At 43.6% G+C, this 18,328-nt stretch overlaps 1 protein-coding gene across 1 annotated transcript in view; it reads right to left on the bottom strand.

The window, feature by feature from the left end:
* The window catches only part of CRYBB3 (crystallin beta B3), a 134,827-nt gene that overhangs the window by 107,924 nt on the left and 8,575 nt on the right, over positions 1-18,328 (bottom strand). The window contains exon 5 of the mRNA XM_044685470.1: positions 1,046-1,178. Within this exon, the coding sequence (XP_044541405.1) occupies positions 1,046-1,178 (133 nt within the window). The remainder of the gene's footprint in view (positions 1-1,045; positions 1,179-18,328) is intronic.

Here is an 18,328-nt window from a genome sequence, read left to right as displayed (position 1 = left end):
GGGGGGGGGGGCCTTGCGAATCCAAGACCAGAGATTCTCAACTCATGGATAGATTTCAGGGAATCCATAAATTTACATGGGGAAAAAATTATCTTTATTTTCATTCAACTCCAACTAAAATTTATCTTTTTTCTTTTTTTTTACCCTGGGCAAATTACTTAACTCCCATTGCCTAGACCTTACCACTCTTCCAACTTGGAACCAATACACAATACTGATTCTAAGACAGAAGATGAGGGTTTACAAAAAATATGGCCTCAGATACTACTCAGCTTTGTGACCCTGGACAAGTCACTTCATCTCCATCGCCCAGCCCTTACCGCTCTTCTGCCTTGGAACCAGTACACAGTATTGATTCTAAGATGAAGATACAGCTTTTAAAAAAAGAACTTGGGGCTTAATCCAACTCTCTTCTTTCACAGATAAAAACTGAGACATAGAGAAAGTAATTTGTCCAAGGTTCACCAAAAATAAATAAAAAGAGGAAGATTTGGGGAGGAGGACAGGGCCCCTTGGTCATGATATATAGAATTGATAAGAATACATGGAGTAATGATATATGGAGCCTGAGGTGTCTCCTTAATTCCTGGAATAGAGCAAGGGGAGGGTTTTGGATATCCAGGAAGGAATCTAAGAGTTTTCAGAGCCTGCAGGAATCAATTAACAAATATTTATTATTAGGGACCTACTGTGAGCCAGGCATTGTACAAAGTGCTGGGAATATAAAAAAGCACAAAAACAAGCAAGCAAAAGGCAGTCCCTGCCCTCAAGGGACTCACTGTCTAATAGGGGAAACAACTTGCAAGCAAATATTTACAAGCAAACTATATATAGAATAAATAGGAAATGATTAACAGAGTGAAGACACCCGAGCTAAGAGCAAGGAAACACCAGAAACAGGAAGAAGACAGGAAACAAATTCCCTGTCTTTCATGGCAAGGTCAGAAGAGGCAAAATGACTGAGTCATTTTCTCCTCGCTGCTTCCTGGGGTCCTGGGCCTTGAAGGAGAACGTTAGTGGGGCAGAAAGGGGACAAGGCACTCACCACTTTGATGGGTCTCAGGGAGCTGAGTGCATCGGTCCGGCGGCTGTTGGTCCAAGAGTCCCATCGAGGATACTCACCTTTCTCAAACACAAACTGCTCTCCTTTGCAGTTGGCCTGTTCATACCCGACCCAGCTGCCACAGACAGACAGAGGCAGAGAGTTAACACACTCCGAGAGCCCACATCAGTGCAGTCTCTCTCCTGAGAGGCCTTCAGACAAGTCCCACATCAATACCCCACCCCTTTTCTTATGAAAATCCTCCAATAGACTGATATTTATAAATGTAAGTATATTAAAATTTAAAAATAATAAATATATTTATAAAATATAATATATAGGGGACATCTGGGTAGGTCAGTGGATTGAGAGCCAGGTCTAGATCTGGGAGGTTCTGAGTTCAAATGTGGCCTCAGATACTTCCCCAGCTGTGTGACCCTGGGCAAGTCACTTAACCCCCTTTGCCTAGCCCTCATCATTCTTCTGCCTTGGAACCAATACATAGTATTGATTCTAAGGTGGAAGGTGAGGGTTTTTAAAATATATATAAATATATATATATGAATAAAATAGTAAAATAAGCAGATCTATAAATATATTATATAATGCACATGATATATTACAAATTTATAAGTATATTAAGTAAAAGACCCTGACACGTCACAGCTCCCTCCGTTGCATGTCCAGAGAAAATCCAAGCACCAGACTATAGTCCTCTCTTTCTTACCCTTGCTAGGAAACCTCCAACCCAGACCAATCCCAACTTGGGGTACCGGGGATAGATTGATTTTAGGATTGCTGGAGGCCCCCCTCTATTCCACTCTCTATATTGTGTTCTCCTACAGTCACAGAGGAAGCCTGCTAGGAATAGACCCACTTCCTAGGCCTGGCTTTGGGATCTCTGCTCTTAACTAAGGTCGGCCAGAGATAACCTGAAGAGTCCGTTACTGCCAATCTCATAGCAATCAATCAATAAGTTTCTTTTTTTTTTTTTTTTTTATTAAACCTTTACCTTCCCTCTTGGAGTCAATATTGAATATTGGCTCCAAGGCAGAAGAGTGGCAAGGGTAGGCAATGGGGGTCAAGTGACTTGCCCAGGGTCACACAGCTGGGAAGTGTCTGAGACCAGATTCAATAAGTTTCTTTTAAGGGTATTCTATGTTCTTTCTGGATATAAGGCTCTCTGCTCTGCTCTTTGAGGCCTAGGTCTGCTCTCTCTAATTAGCAAAGGAAATTCCATACTTAATAGCTCTTGGAAAGTAGGGCTGGAAGCAGAATTGGTCATCTTAGCTTTGCCATTTGCATTATCTTTGACAAGTCACTGAACTTCCTGGAACCTCAGTTTCCTCATCTGACAAATGAGAAATTGGAGGCGATTACCTCCAACGTCCCTTCCTGTTGGCAATTAATGATTAAGTAATTGATGGAAGTGATAAAGCCTGAAGAGGAACTTATATGGCATAGAAACAGGGGCCTGGAAGTCTGGAAAGGATGTGAAGCATTATTCTATTACCGCCTGAAAATCTACAAAGGAAGAGATGCCACAATCTCACTTGATAAAACTACTGAATCCTTGTTAAAACAAAGGGTCTGAGCTATAGAGGCAGTGTGGCTTAGTGGAGAAATTCTGGATTTGAAGTCAGAGAACCTAGGACCGTTCAAATCTGGTTCTACCAGTTAATAATATTAGTTAGCATCTATATAATGGACTTTTAAGTTTCCTTACAATAATCACATTTTATCCTCCCAACCACCCTGAAACATAAATGCTATTATTACCTTGTTTTACAGGTGAATAAATTGAAACATACATAAGTTCAAGCCCCTAGCTCTGGGTCACACAGTTATTGTAAGTATCTGAGGTGGGATTTGAATTCAGATCTCCAGACTTCATGCCTAGGACTCTATCCATTGTACCACCTAAAAAAAAGTAAGCAGCCCATATCTTTTTTTATTTTTACCCTTACCTTCAATCTTATAATCAATATTGAGTATTAGGTCCAAAGCAGAAGAGTGGTAAGGGATAAGTAATTGGGGTTAAGTGACCTTCCCAAGGTCACACAGCTAAGAAGTATCTGAGGCCAGATTTGAACCTCCTCTCTCTGAACCTGGTGTTCTATCCATTGAACCACCTAGATGCCCTCCACTGCAACCCATATTTTTAAACTAGATAATCAGAGTAGAACTGGGTTTCTCTGGGTCTAGTAAGACTGACTATATCAGGAAGGAAGACAAACTCCCTGCCCCTACTTAGGGCTAATCTAGGGAGTGAGGGGGCAGCTTGTCTTGGGGATAGCCTCTAAGTGGTTGAAAGCAAGAACCATTCTCTGTTACCTACCAACTGCCTAGCTGATTAAAGTCCTGCCAAGATGCTTGAAACAAACAAATTCTGTCATCCCCTACCAGGGGCAAGAGAGCACAGGCTTTAAAGTCAAGCTTTTTTCTACAGAAAAGGATAGAGGAATTAGGGCTGGGATTGGGAGAGTAGAGGAAAAGGAACCAAAAAGTTACCCATGGCTATTTTCTGGCTAGAGAAAGGGGTTAATCAGGCACCACAGTGAGTCACTGCGGCCCCACTAAAAATAGCCCCACAACAACACCTGCATCCAGGCCCTAGGAAAGAGTGGCCCTCCTGACATCCGGGAGGGCCTGATGGCTAAGACGCCAAGTCAGGGCCTTCAGGGGTGGGCCTGGTCATGAGTTACTAATGCAGAGGGGCTTGCTTGACTTACAAGCACTCGTTTATTTTTTTTTTTTTGCCCATGTCCTGGGAAAGAAAAGGAAGAGGCCTCCTTTAGATCATCTAGGACCAGGAACAGTATTGATCATACTTCTTGGCATTCCAGAGAAGGATTCCAGCTGTTTGCCACCCAGAGAGATGACTCTCTTTTCTTCCAGAAGCTGCTTTATCTCAACCTAAAACCTTAGAATCAAGCGGAAAGACTTTGGGAACCTCCCGGTGCTCCCAGGGGGCCCTAAACAAAGACTTCTACCAGATAATCAACCCAGGTCTTTTTGCTGAAGTTTTCTTTAGTGTTTTGAGTTAAATATATCCGATGCCCACAAATTGATAGTTTGAAAGGAACTTTGGAATCATATTTAGAGAATGTTAGAACTGAAAAGGGTCAGAGGATATAGGACATTGAATGTTAGTGCTCCCATTGGTTCCCTGCTTTTTTTATTTTTTCCTTTAAAAAAAGTTACTTTCTGTTCTTATAACTATAAGAAAGAAGGGCAAAAACTAGGCAAACAGGTTAACTGACTTGCCCAAGATTAAACAGTAGGAAGTGTCTGTGGTCACATTTGAACTCAGTTCCTCCCAACTCCAGGCCTGTCTCTATCCACTGAGTCACCTAGCTGTCCCTTCCCTGTTGTTTATGAAATAAAATTCACATGATTTTATACATATATATATCAGATCAAATTGCTTGCCAGTACCAGGATGAAGGAGGGAAGGCAGACAATTTGGATCATATATCTTTGGAAAACTTACATGGAAATTTGTTATTACATGTAATTAGTAAAACAAAATATCTTTATAATAAAAAAATGAAAATAAAATGCACAATACCTGGTGTATAATAAACACTTAAGAAATTCTCTATTGATCCATCTATCAATCTATCTTCTATCCATCTACCAATCCATCACCTATCTATCTTACTGTCTGTCTATACAGCTTTTTATGTATGTATCTATCTATATTTCCATCTATCTATCCATCATTCTCTCTATCCATCCATCACTGATTTTCATCTATCTCCTTATCATCAGTCTATCTCTCTATCTCCATCATTTCTCTCTTCTCTCCTTTTACTCAGGACTCTGCAACCTTGATCCCATGAACCTCTCTGATTTTTTCATCTACTACTTCCCTTTGTGAGTTCTGTTTTCCTTTGTAGATACTGCTCACATCTCTTCTGCATCTTTTTACACAATCTCCTTCAGGAGCAGAATGTATCATTTTAGTAAAATGTAAGCTCCCTGACAGCAAGGACCATTTCATCTTTATGTTAATCTTTATACTCCCAGTCCATTGAGCAGAATAGGTGATGAATAAGAGTCTGTCAAAATAGATCAAATAGACTAGGATTGCCTCTCTGGGAGGCCATACCCTTGGTCAAAACTTCTAGGGGCTCAAAGTCATGCCCTTCTCTTTCCCCAGGATCAGTTGACAGTTGCCCAGGTCCCTGTCCCACACTGCCCTCTAGGCTTGTCCTGCCTCTATCCCAAGGCTATTTCCAGCAGCCTCATAACTAGCTAGACCAAGAGGCACTTACGGTCCCGACTGCACAAGAATGGAGGCCGCCTTCTCCATCCCAGTCTCCTTTAGGTTGGAACATGGCCCACTCAGCTCATGGGAGCGACCCTGGAAATTCTCCTGCTCAAAGATGACAATCTAGGCACCAGAGAAAAGAGAAAACCACTGTAGGTCCAATCTTCTGATGACTCTGGACGCCCCGGCTTGGAATGCCTTACACTGAGCTAAGGGATGAGAAGGGGGAGTATTTCTTATGACCAGCTCCAACTTTTCCATCCTAGAACTTGTCTACCTTGGGCTACCCTCAGAGAATTACAAAATATCAGAACTGGGAAGGGGCTTTGGATACCCTCCAATCCAACTCTGTCATTTTACAGATGAGAAAACTCCAGAAAGAAGTGACTCACCCAAGATCCTGAAGTCACTCAAGCTAAGAACAGAGCCTGGGCTTCCTATCAGTATGGTCTACTCAAAAGAATGCTATATTTTGAACTAATGGATCTGAGTTCAAATCCCAACTCCATTTATTATTACTCACCACAACCTTAGACAAGTCACTACCTGCCTGGAAGGCTCAGCACTATTCTATAAAAGGAGAGGTTTGGAAAAGCTTTTTCTATGGCCCCAGGCTTCCAATACTTCTCAGAGTAATCAAAAACAAGAGAGAAACAGGAAGATGCTTGATCCTGAGTTGGCGAGGTCTTCTCAAATCAGAAGCCTCTCCCTAGGATCATCCTCTCCATCTTCCTTACTACAAATGTACCTGGGCCTCCCCTCTTCTTGACCCTTCCTTAGTCCCATCCTGCTATTGAAATCCCAACAAGAAACTACTCAGATCCCCAGGGCTGGCAGTGAACAGTGAGAGGTGCCACTAAAACCCGAGTTCAAACCCTACTTCAGACATTTACAGAGTGTGGACCTCCTTATCTATAAAAATGAGGGGGTTGGACTTGGAGTCCTCTAAAATCCCTTCCAGCTCTCAGTCTATGACTTCATAATCTCCTTGGGTCTCAGTTTCCTTATCCACAAAATGAGGGCAAATTTGAGGATCTCTAAGTTCCATTCTAGCTATGATAGTATAACCCATCTAGACCTCAGTTTTCTAAACTGTAAAATGAGGGAGTTGGACTTGAAGGCCTCTAAAGTCCCTTCTATCTCTCAGTTTATAGCCTCATAATCTTCTTGGGCCTCAGTTTCCTTACCTGTAAAATGGGGGAGGGTGGATTTGATGACCTCTACATTCCATTCTAGCTATGAAAAATATAACCTTCTGGACCCTGGTTTCCTAAACTGTAAAATGAGGGACTTGGACTTGAAGGCCTCTAAAGTCCCTTCCAGCTCTTGACTCATGATCCTTTGGGATGGTTCATGAATTGCTGTGGAAAAAAAAGGCTTCCAGGGAGGAGATGGTCAATGAAAGACAGAAACTTTCACCAGGAGGTTACTGCCATCAGCAATTTCCAAGGACCGACTTTATTCTCATCCTGAAGAAAGACCAGGATTGAGGAGCTGGGAGGGGAAGGGATGGACTATATGCCACTCTGGATAATTCTGCAGGTTCAGCTATGCCTTCCCCAGTCCCTCAATAAGACTAGCTCCTTGGACCAACCTAACATTCTCTGACTTTATCACAACCAAAGGGAGAACAATTGTCCTGCCCCTAATGGAGCCATTTGGGGGGTGGGGTAGGAGTTGGGGAAGACAGCCATGTCCTAGGAAAAGTCTAATGAATAGTTTGATCCACAGAGAGAAGTCTGGAAGCATCCACTCTCCTTCCCCAATTTAGGCAGGCACACACATGTGCATAAACACACATAATACATACATACACATACCAGGCTAATACTTTGCCCCTATCTACCTTCTGGAAGACATCTCTCCCCCTGGATCTACCAAGAATTGAATGGCAGAGGGGAAATGCTCACCCAATATAGCCTTCCCTCTCCCCCAACTCCTTCCTTTGTCTACTCTTTCTACTGAGACAGGGACTGGCAAGAGAGCTGGGTAAGGGCAATCAAGACATCTGCTTTCCAGCCCTGGCTCCATCACTTAGTAGCTTGTGATCTTGGACATAGAACTTCCCTGTAAAATAAAAGATTTGGACTCCATGAGCCCTAAGGGTCTATCCAACCCTGATGTTTGGAGAGTCCACAAATTATTAAGGTCTTAGTAAGAATTATCAGGTTAAAATCCCCCAACTTATTTCAATCTCCTTTTTTTCATAAAGGAACAGACTGGGGCCAAGAAAAGGAAAGTGCCTTGTCCAGAGTTACCTGTGTTCCTTACCCAAGAAACCCACTTAACTGGGTACCCACCTTGGGATTGAGGGGCTGCGGTTTAGAGGACTGAGTCTGGTGGTCCGACGCCATGATCACCTTCTCACTCGGAAACTGAGGAGAAACAAGAGATAGGTAAGAAGCTCCCTTCTCCCCCAAACAAACAAAATCTGGATATATTTCTACAGCCTGGATTAAGATTCTCTGTAAGTAGGGCAGAATCTCAGACTCCCATCTTTTTATTTTCTAAACCTTTATTCTTCCATCTTAGAATCAATACTTTGTACTAGTCCCAAGGCAGAAGAGCAGCAAGGGCTAGGTAATTGAGATTAAGTGACTTGCCCAGGGTCACTCAGCTAGGAAGTGTCTAAGGCCATATTTGAATCCCAGAACCCCTGTCTCTAGGCCTGGTACTCAATCCACTGAGCCACCTACCTGCCCCCAACCTCATCATGTTTAACTTGAAAAGGACTTCAGTAACCATCTGGCATAATCTTGGGGAAAAGGGGATATTTTTCTACCATATTTTCTCCATAGTTTGAGGAATTACTATCTCCCAAAGCAGTCCAGACTCCTCATGAGTAATTCTTCCTGACATCAATCCTACATTTGTCTCTTTTCAGTTTGAGCCCGGTGTCTCTGGTTCTGCTCCCTGGGACCAGGCTGAAGAAGGCTCATCCCTCTTTCCTGTGACCAACCCCCAAAACCTGGAAGATGATGATCATGTCTCTCCGGACCCTTCTTCTCTGGGTGAAACAAGTCCAGTTCCTTTGACCATTACTGAGAGACCATGAACTTCACCAAACAGGTGAGTGCCCTCTTCTCTGGGCACTCTCCAGCATCCTTTCCATCACACAGACCCCAGAACTGATCACAAGACTCTAGAGAGAGTCTGATCAGGCCAGAGCACAGTAAAACTCTCACCCCTCATTCTGGGAAGTTCTGCCTCTCTTAATGCTGCCTCTGATCTTCTTTTTATCTACCTGCTGAGTCATACACTAACTCCTATATGGCACACAGAGTCGAAAAGAAATGCTATCAAAACTTCCTTTCATAGGCACCAGCATGGAGCAGACAAATCCTAGATGTGTGCTCCTGGGCAAAAGTCACTTTGCTAATCTGTGCCTCAGTTTCCCCATCTGTAAAACGAGAAGGTTGGACTTGATGTCCTCTAAGAACTTCTCTCCTCTATCACAATCTAGACTTCTTACTCATAACTCACCCAGACATTTTCACCCAGGGCTGTGGGGTCACTGGAGAGGGCAGAATTCAGCTTTGGAATCCTCTTGCCTTCCCAGGTTGAGCCCTTCCTTCTTCTCCAACCAGCCTTCTCCTTCTCCAGGATCCTTTGTCCCTACATAGCCTTCTCCTTCTGCACCAAGGAATTACTTTTTTCTTCAGCCCCTGTAATCCTTCTCACAACCCAGACACCTCTCCAGGACTAGTCCTTGCCATTCCTTCCTCCCTATTAGAGGTCAAGTGATCTTCCCCCACTCAGCGGGATAACTAATAGTTTCTGTGCCTCCTAGAGATGTTTATTTTTTTGAGTGCATTCTTGAAGGCCTTTGGGACTCTAATGGTGAGATTTCCTGCACTTGCCCAGGCTGTGGTGGTATTGTGCTTTGATGAGTGGATGGCCAGTCTCCCTCAAAATCCCAAGAATTTCCCAAGAAGACTAGGGTCAAATCTGCCTTAAAGAGCAAAGGATACATGGAGTCCTGAAGGCAAAAATAATCCTCAACAGTCATGCCAGCTTGCTTTATTGTCCTAAGTCTGAGGTCTCCAGATATTCAAAGAAAGGGGGTAACTTTAGGGAGGGCATCTGTGAACTTGGGTGGGAAAAGACGGCATCTTAATTTTCATTTTCCTCTACTGAGGAAAATATATCATAAGCAACATTCTGAGAAGAGATCCCCAGGTGGAACTGGACAGCCAAAGGGGTCCATAATTTACAAAAAGTTAAGAACCCCTGTCTTAAGGCAACTGTCTTCCTCTCTCCTTTGTCTTCACACATGTCCCTACCCCAGGGTCCTTAAGTTCTCCAGACATTTCGAAGCAAAACTCTGCCTTTTTCATTGGCCATCAGAAACAGTCATCAGAGAAGAAATTTAAACAATCCAAGGGGGTAAGGCCAAAGTCTTAGCTGTCTCCCTGCCTAGCCCAACTGACAAGCATAATAATAGATTTTTATATAATGCTTTAAGGTCTACAAAGCACTAAAAAATGTTTATTTATGCTCACAACAAACCTGGGAGACAATACTATTACTACTTCCATTTTAGAGATAAGGAAATGGAGGCAAACAGAGGTTGACTTGTCCAGGGTCACAGAGCTAAGTGAGTATCTGAGGCAGGGCTTGAATTCAAGTCTTTCTAACTCCCAGTTCAGTACTCTTGCCCACATTCTACCCAGTTATCTGCTCATGAGTCTAATCTTCAAGATTCACTCCCAAAGCCCCTCTCTATCCATTGGCAGTGGTCCTCCTTTAGAGTAATAACCTACCTGTTGCAGTCTTCAATCAGCACTGACCTTAGAAAGCTGAGAATATTAACTAGCCCAGTATCTGCAGCAAACACTTAATCTTGTGGTAGTTTATTTTTTATTAATCTAACCCCTCCTAAAAAATATCTTAAAGGACTATAGGATTTTGAGAGTATCTCTTCTAATTCTTTTATTTTACAGAGGAGGAAAGTGAGAGCAAAATAGGGAAGTGACTTACCCAAGGTCATGCAACTAATAAGTATCAGAACTACGATTTGAATGAGACACTTCTGACCCCAAATACCATGCTCTTTCCTCTCCACCACACTGATTTCTCACAGCCCCAGAGTCCCTTCGCCTCCCGCCTGTTCTGAAATGGTAGCCGATGATTTTCCATCCAGCAGCCAGAATGAGAGAAAAACACAAGAGAGAAACTCTTACCAGCAATACCAGTACCCGCTCCTGCCCATGAAGGCCCTCCGGCTGGGAGGTGGCATTTATACTGCCCTGGAGGTGCCTGGTGCCAAGATAGGTTACAAAAATCATTCCAGCATGATGCGAATGGAGAATGCCTGATTAAACCCACCGTGAATGCCCAATTCAGCTGATGCTTGCTAGTCTTTGTGTCCCAGTGAGATTATTTCATTAGCTTTCACATTTGACCAGGCTGGGATTGTCCAGGGCATAGGCAAGAAGGGGAGAACTTTGCCTGCATCAGCCCTCTGGGTGCCAACCCCCAGAGCCCCTCTTCTGGACAATGCAGGCGTCAAGCCCATCTCAGCCTTTGTGGAGCCAGGGATTTGGCTACCGGGACACACCGGGGGCACATCTCAGCAGCCTCGTGGTACAAAATCGACGTGGGATTGGTTTTGCAGAGCAAGTCGGTCACCGATGCCAAGTTCCGTCCCAACCTGCATTTGAACTCTGCCTGGTTCGGGGTTTCTAAGGGGCGAGATCTCACAAAAGCCAGGTCAAGGATAGAAAGAGAGAACACCAGATCGAGAAGGGATATGTCAGGGACAAAAGGACCCCAGAGACTGTCTGGCCCAGCTTTCTGATCTGGCAGAGGAAGAAACTGAGAAGAAGACGAGAGAAGTGGCCATTGGGAAAAGACTAGCAGAATCCAAACCCAAACCCTGGTTTACTCATTGAAAAGCGCCCCTCTAATACCACACATTCCCCGCTGTTTCCTTCTTCTTGGGAAAACCAAAGGATTTAGAGCTAGAAAGAAACTTTATCATTTGACAAATGAGGAAATTGAGACCCTTGCAGAGGCGAGATCATTTTCCTTAAATTATATATCTAGTAGGTAGCAAAATCGAGATTCAAACTCAGATCCTTTGGATTCAAAAATCAATGAACGCTCTTGCCACTTCCCCACGGCTCTCTTTTTTTACAGCTCATCACTATGACTGGCACACAGGAGGTGTTTAATAAATGCTTATAGTCTGGCTATAACAGAATTGTCTCCTTTATAATGTAGAAAACGGAGTCCTAAGCTGGTATTCAAGAAGACTGGGACTCTAGCCTCAACTCACAGCATAACCATGGGCGTGGAGTCAGGAAGATCTCAGAACTGTGGGAGCAGAAACACAGAAGAAAAACAACTGCTTGATCACATGGGTCAATGGAGATATGATTGGGGATGTAGCCTCTAAACGATCACTCTAGAGCAAATATCAATAATATGGAAATAGGTCTTGATCAATGACACATGTAGAGCCCAGGGGAATTGCACATCAGCTACTGGAGGGGTGGGGAAAGGGGAAGGAAAGAACACGAATCATGTAACCATGGGGAAATTTTCTTAATTAATCAATAAAAAACAATTTAAAAAAAGGAAGACCTCAGACACTTGCTAGCTATGTGACCCTGGGCAAATCATCTAACTTCTGCCTGCCTCAGTTTTTTCATTTGTAAAACAGGGATGATGATAGCAACTATTTCCCAGGGTTATTATGAGCACCAAATGAGATAATAATTGCAAAATGCTTGGCACTGTGCCTGACTGACACATAGTAGGTACTTAATAAATATTTGTTCTTTTTCTTCTTCCAACTCCCTCTGCTCATTCTAAACAGGGATGCTCCAGGGATGTATGGACCAGAGCAGAAATCACACTATATGGGACACGTTCACAAACCTATCTTTTAACCCTAATTTTGTACATTCTTGAACCAGGCACAGACAAATAGGGGCTTAAGTGCTTGGGGGTTATGACAATCACCAGTGATTCACTCATCCCATAAACAGCATCAGTTCCCAGGGAAAGGAAGCAGTGACATAGCATCCGAATGATGTCTCTAGCATTTAGCACCATCAAAGGTCAGCACTGGAAGGAGTTTCTAGAAAGGAGTAGCATAGAATGTGAGAGCTAACAGGGCCAGTAGGACACAACAAAGAGGACCAGAGAGGTCCTTCGAATACAGAACAGAAGTCTTGGATGGGAACTTAGATCTTTCATGAAACTATTAGGAATAATCAAAAGCAAGTAATATTAGTTCAATCCTTATGGGTGTGCCATGTACCCAAGGAGAACATCTTGAGGACTCAGGAGCTATGAGATAACCCTTTGCCACATGTACTTTCTAAGCCTGAGCTCACTTTCCCCTGGAATCTAGGTCCTTGTGGGAGAATGTATCAGAGACTTTTGAAGGGAAGCACTCTGATGGGGGCTCGTGAGTTACAGTACTAGAAGGGTATGCTCCAATGTCTCAGAGCTAACCCTGGAGTCCCGAGGGGAGGAGGTAACCATGTTCTGGGAGTCTAACTTACCACTATGAGTGGGAGATGGGATAGTAGCTCAAGAGAAAGTGATAAATGCATTGTCCTGACCTAGGACAAATACTAAGCCTTTTTGTGTTTGTGGAAATTTATTGGGCTCACAAGTCTTTTTACTGGATGCTATAGCTTTGAGATACACCAGACAGTATTTTTCTTGCTTTTGTTTTAAATTGAAGTCGGACAGCAGCCAGTTTGGAGGTATATTCCAGTTTGTTTTTATAAATAACCTTTACTTGTCTGGATGCTTACTCACTATCTGTCGTATTCTTATCCTCGGGAGGAATCGTACAGTTAATATAAGAAGCATGGATTTACTATTCCTAAAATACTAGTACCTAGAAATTCACCAAGAGGGTGCTCCAAATGGCTCCTAAATATCTTTTTGTTTTGCTTTTTGCTTTTAAGGAGTCCTAGGCAGCTTGTCTTTTTAGTGACACGAGTCCTGACAGTTTATCTGAGATCATTATGGACTACAGGTCCATAGGATAAGATTTGCCTGTGGGCCCAGAAACACCAAGCAATCAGCTCTAAGTGCCTGATCCCACTTTGGAAATTTTGTACCCTTGATTTTTTCTTTGAATTCACTTGTTTGTCCTAGGGAGGGATGAATTAGACATTCCAGTTGTCCTTAAAGTAACAGTGATCCACTGAGGGAAATTTCTTTTTTTTTTTTAATTTCTTTTTATTTTATTGATTAATTAAGAAAATTTTCCCATGGCTACATGATTCATATTCTTTCCCTCCTCTCCTCCCATTCCCCCTCCCATAGCCAACATGCAACTATACTGGGTTTTCCATGTGTCATTGATCAAGACCTATTTCCATATTATTGATATTTGCACTAGAGTTATCATTTAGAGTCTACATCCCCAATCACATCCCCATCAACCCATGTGATCAAGCAGTTGTTTTTCTTCTGTGTTTCTACTCCCACAGTTCTTTCTCTGGATGTGGACAGTGTCACTGAGGGAAATTTCAAATCATCCTTTGACAGGGAAACCTAGAGGAAGCCACCTTGGATCTCCAAGGGGATTGTCTATTATAACCTGGAGGAGGGGATAGCTAGGTGGCCCAGGAGGTTGAGAATGAGATTTAGAGATAAGAGGTTCTGGGTTCAAATTTGGCCCAGACCTTCCTTGGCTGAGGGTCTCTGGGCAAGGCACTTACCCTCCCCCTTTAACCAGCTCTTACCACTCTTCTGCCTTAGAATCAATACACAATATTGTATTTTTTTTTAAAGATTTTTTTAAACTTGGAGGAGAGTATAAGGGTGAAGTCAAAATCACCCCAACTTACTTAGCCCTGATACATTTATCAGGTTCAGACACATTTTAATTACTCTCAAGGTGTGGACAATACCTAGGACCTCATTAGCTAGGACAAGAAGACTGAATGGATGAGCTGAGGAGTTTGGTTATACCTTCTGTGTATGTACAAAACCATCAAGCTATTTGGAATTGGAGATTCTGGTAAGCGTTGAGCCAGGACAGAGAAAACTAGCCAAAGCCTTGAGAAGAACCCACTTGTAGGGAGGAGAGCTCCTCAGTTTCAGCCTTGGCTTCCTCATTCTCCTCCCTTGGTCAGAGGGGAATTTTGTTAGCTTGGAAGAGCCCAGATTGTGGATTCCTCATTTTCTTGTCTTGTTCTTAGCAAAGTCTGCCAGAACCACTGAGAGCAACATCTGCAACAGAAGACAGATACTGAATGACATGAAGGGAGGCAGTTTAAGGCTCTGCAAAGAGCCTAGCAGGAAATGTACAACCCACCAAAGAGGGACATTTTGAGGATTCCCAGGTCAAAGATTTGTAGTAGCAGAATCTCCCCTTTGCCTCATGTGCTCTAATCTTGAGCCCACTTTCCCTCGGACCATTTATCTGCTGGTTGGAGAATGCATTTCAGATTTTCGGGGGAAATATCTCATGCAACTGGTCTTACCATTACCATTTTAGTAAATAACCTTTTCTAAAAGCTATTCAATTGCTACTAGCAGCAATGCACTGATCCAGGACAATTCTAAGGGACTTAAGAGAAAGAATGCTTTCCACAGCTATAGAAAGAATTGTGGGAGTAGAAATTCAGAAGAAAACATATGACTTATCACTTCTTTGTATGAGTATATGATTTAGGACTTTGGATTTAAAAGATCACTCTAATATAAAAATGAACAATATGGAATAGGTTTTGAGTGATAATATATGTATAACCCAGTGGAATTGCTTGTCAACCCTGGAGGTAGGGGAGGGAAGAGGGGAGGGAGACAATAAGAATCATGTAACTATGGAAAAAATTACAAAAAAAAAAGCGCCCTAGTCAAACCTGGCTGGCTAATTGATATCAGTGAATAATCATGGAGAGAAGCACACTGATGGGGGCTCACGAACAATAGCACTAGAAAGATCACATCCTTACCCCAACCCCTCAGGACTACCCCTAGATTCTGAGAGGCTGAAGAGCAGCCAAACTCTGGACCCTTGGCCTTCTAGTGTAGATAGAGGTAAAGAGAGTAACTTCATAGAATATATTATACCTTTATTTTCCCTGTCTCATTCCATAAGTCACTGAGAAGTACCAGAAACCGGAAAAAGTCTTCTGGGTAGGAAAAAGCTGTCATCTCCTTATCCTCTTCCAATGTAATTCACACCAAAACCATGAGATCCACTTTCCTGCTCATGCCCATAAGTTCTCTAGAGAACTTCAGGGTCACCCAGAAGCATTGCCCTGATATTTTCATAAAATGACTAGAGTACAGTGATACTTGGGTTCCAGAATCTAATACATTGGGATCTCTTACATCTTCAGTCCTCACTTTCTCTGCTATAGTGCTATGAGATCAGGAGGAAAGGACCTTGGACAGGAGTTGGGAAGGGGACACAATCTATTTTTTTAGCCTAGAGTGATCTCTGTTCCTGACTCTACCTTGCTTTTTTCCAAATAATAGCTGCCATTTATGTCATAGTATCTGGAATTTATACAACACTTTAAGACCTATGAAGCACTTTACAGATATCTCCTTTGATCCTCATAACAACCTTTGTAAGTTAGACTCTATTATTACCCCCATTTTACAGATGAGAAAACTGAGACATTGAAAGATTAAATATCTTGCCCAGGATCACACAACTAGTAAGGGTCTGAATCAGGGTTATGAATTCAGATCTTCCTGACTTGAGGTCCAGCACTCTATCCACCACACTGCCTAGCTGTTTCCTTGTCCAACACAACTAAGGAGACATCCTGCCTCTGCTTGAAGACCTTTAGTGGCAAGGAGACCATTACACCCTGAGGTAGCCCATTCCCTTTATGGAAGACATGCCTTCCCTGACATCCCACCCAGACATGCCTTTCTTCACCTCCCCTTTGTTCCATATTTGTGTTCTAGTTGCAAATAGGACGACCATAACCCACTGTCTACACCTGTGATTCCCAAAGTGGGCGCCACTGCCCCCTGGTGGGTGCTGCAGCAATCCAGGGAGGCGGTGATGGCCACAGGTGCATTTGGGGGCGGTGAATAACTGTAAGAGGGCGGTGATAGTTTGTGACAGGGGGCGCTAAGTAATATTTTTTCTCCATCCACTGAGCTTCCAAGCTGCCTCCTTAATAAATGTTCATTGACTGACTGACAGAAGGGACCCCAAAAACCAGAACTTAGAGCAGTGGTTCCCAAACTTTTTTGGCCTGCCGCCCCCTTTCCAGAAAAAATATTCCTTAGCCCCCTGGAAATTAATTTTTAAAAATTATAATAGCAATGAATAGGAAAGATAAATGCCTCCTGTGGCCATCACTGCCCTCCTGGATCACTGCAGCACCCACTAGGGGGCGGTGGCACCCACTTTGGGAATCACTGCCTTAGACTGTGAGATTTGGAAGGAACCTAAGAACACAGAATGCTAAAACTAGACCTTCAAGATCTATAACGTGAGGGCTATGGCCCTCGGATCCCTGGAGAAAAGATCTGTGCCAATTTTTTTCATCAGGAGAGAAGAAACCTGCCCCAATTTGTCCCAGAAGGACAGGGGGCAGGCAAGACAGGGTTTATCCTGGGCTGCATGAGTGATGGGGCCCCTGCTTCTCTGTGGCTTGGGGTTCTGAGTCCCCAACATACTTAAGTCCCTTTTTATAACCCATCCATCCTCTCTCACTCTCATCAGCAAAGGCCTGGAGAAGGGCTTTGTCATTAAAGGAGGGAGTTGCCTGGGAATCATTCTTCCCCCAGATATCAGGGATTACAAAGGGAAGGCAATAATCAGGAGGGTTGCTAAGCAACTGTCTGTCAGGAGGATGCCAAAGAGAATGAGCCAGGAGAAGGGAGAAGGGGGCTGCCCTCCCCACTGTTCAGCTTTGCTGGGGAGCAGCTATTACTGGAGCTGATGATGGGGCAGGAGAGCTTCAGGCAGGGGCCATGGCAATGATCTGGACCCCAAGGGCCAAAGGCTAACCCCAGCACTGGCTCTGAGGGGCCTGAAAGGTCTTTCTCCTCCCATCAGGATCTCCTGGACCCAGGCTGGAGAGAGATTTATCTAAACTAGGCACCTGCTACAGTTCTTTCTGCTTTTTCCATCAGGGAGTGTGTGGGAGAGGGAGGGCAGAAAAAATTATAGGCGTGTCACACTGAACTGCAATAGGGACCCCTCTGTGGCATCTCTCCATCTTGGGAGTAAGGGCATTCAGAAGTCTAAAAGAGGGGCAGTGGGTAGAATGGTAGGCAAGGAGTTAAGAGGTCCTAGGTTCAAATCTGGCTTCCAACACTTCCTAGCTGTGTGATCCTGGGCAAGTCACTTGACTCTGATTGTCTAGCTCTTGCTGAGACTAAAACAGAAGGTAAGAGTTAAAGTCTAGGAATACCTGGATTCTAAGGTTGGGCACTGTCCTGGCCTTCTCCTGTTGAGTGTATACCCTCTGAAAGGAAACTGGGCTGGATTTTTTAATGAGTGTGGTCTAGACTGTGCAGGTATCCAGTTGGACCTTGGATGTCTCTGGAGGACAGGAAGGAGAATGAGAACAAATTCCTGCCCATCATTTAACCGGCATCTTAGATGGTGCTGCCTCTGTGAAGCTTCCTCGGATCTTCACTCCCCAACGCTCCCCCAGAACTCCCCAGGCCCTTTGCTTTGCATCTCATGTAATCATAGCTAACAGGGCACATGTTTGCTCTCCCTATTACACCAGAAGGACAGGGACTGAATTTTATCAAAGCATTGTATCTCCTCCAATGGCCAGCACAGTCAGGTTCAGTCATCTTTCAGTCACGTCCCATTCTTCATGGCCCCATGTGGGATTTTCTTGGCAAAGATACTGGACAGGCTTGCCATTTCCTACTCCAGTCCATTTTACAGATGAGGAAATGAAGACAGAGTAAAATGACTTGCACAGGGTCACACAGCTAAGATACTAAAGTGGTTGGCCATTTCCTTTTCTAGTTCATTTTACAGATGAGGAAACTGAGGTCAACAGGATTAAGTGACTTGTACAGGGTCACCCAGCTAA

Source organism: Gracilinanus agilis, chromosome 1 (assembly GCF_016433145.1).
Source record: "Gracilinanus agilis isolate LMUSP501 chromosome 1, AgileGrace, whole genome shotgun sequence".
Taxonomy (NCBI): domain Eukaryota; kingdom Metazoa; phylum Chordata; class Mammalia; order Didelphimorphia; family Didelphidae; genus Gracilinanus; species Gracilinanus agilis.
This window is presented reverse-complemented; position numbering and strand designations above follow the sequence as displayed.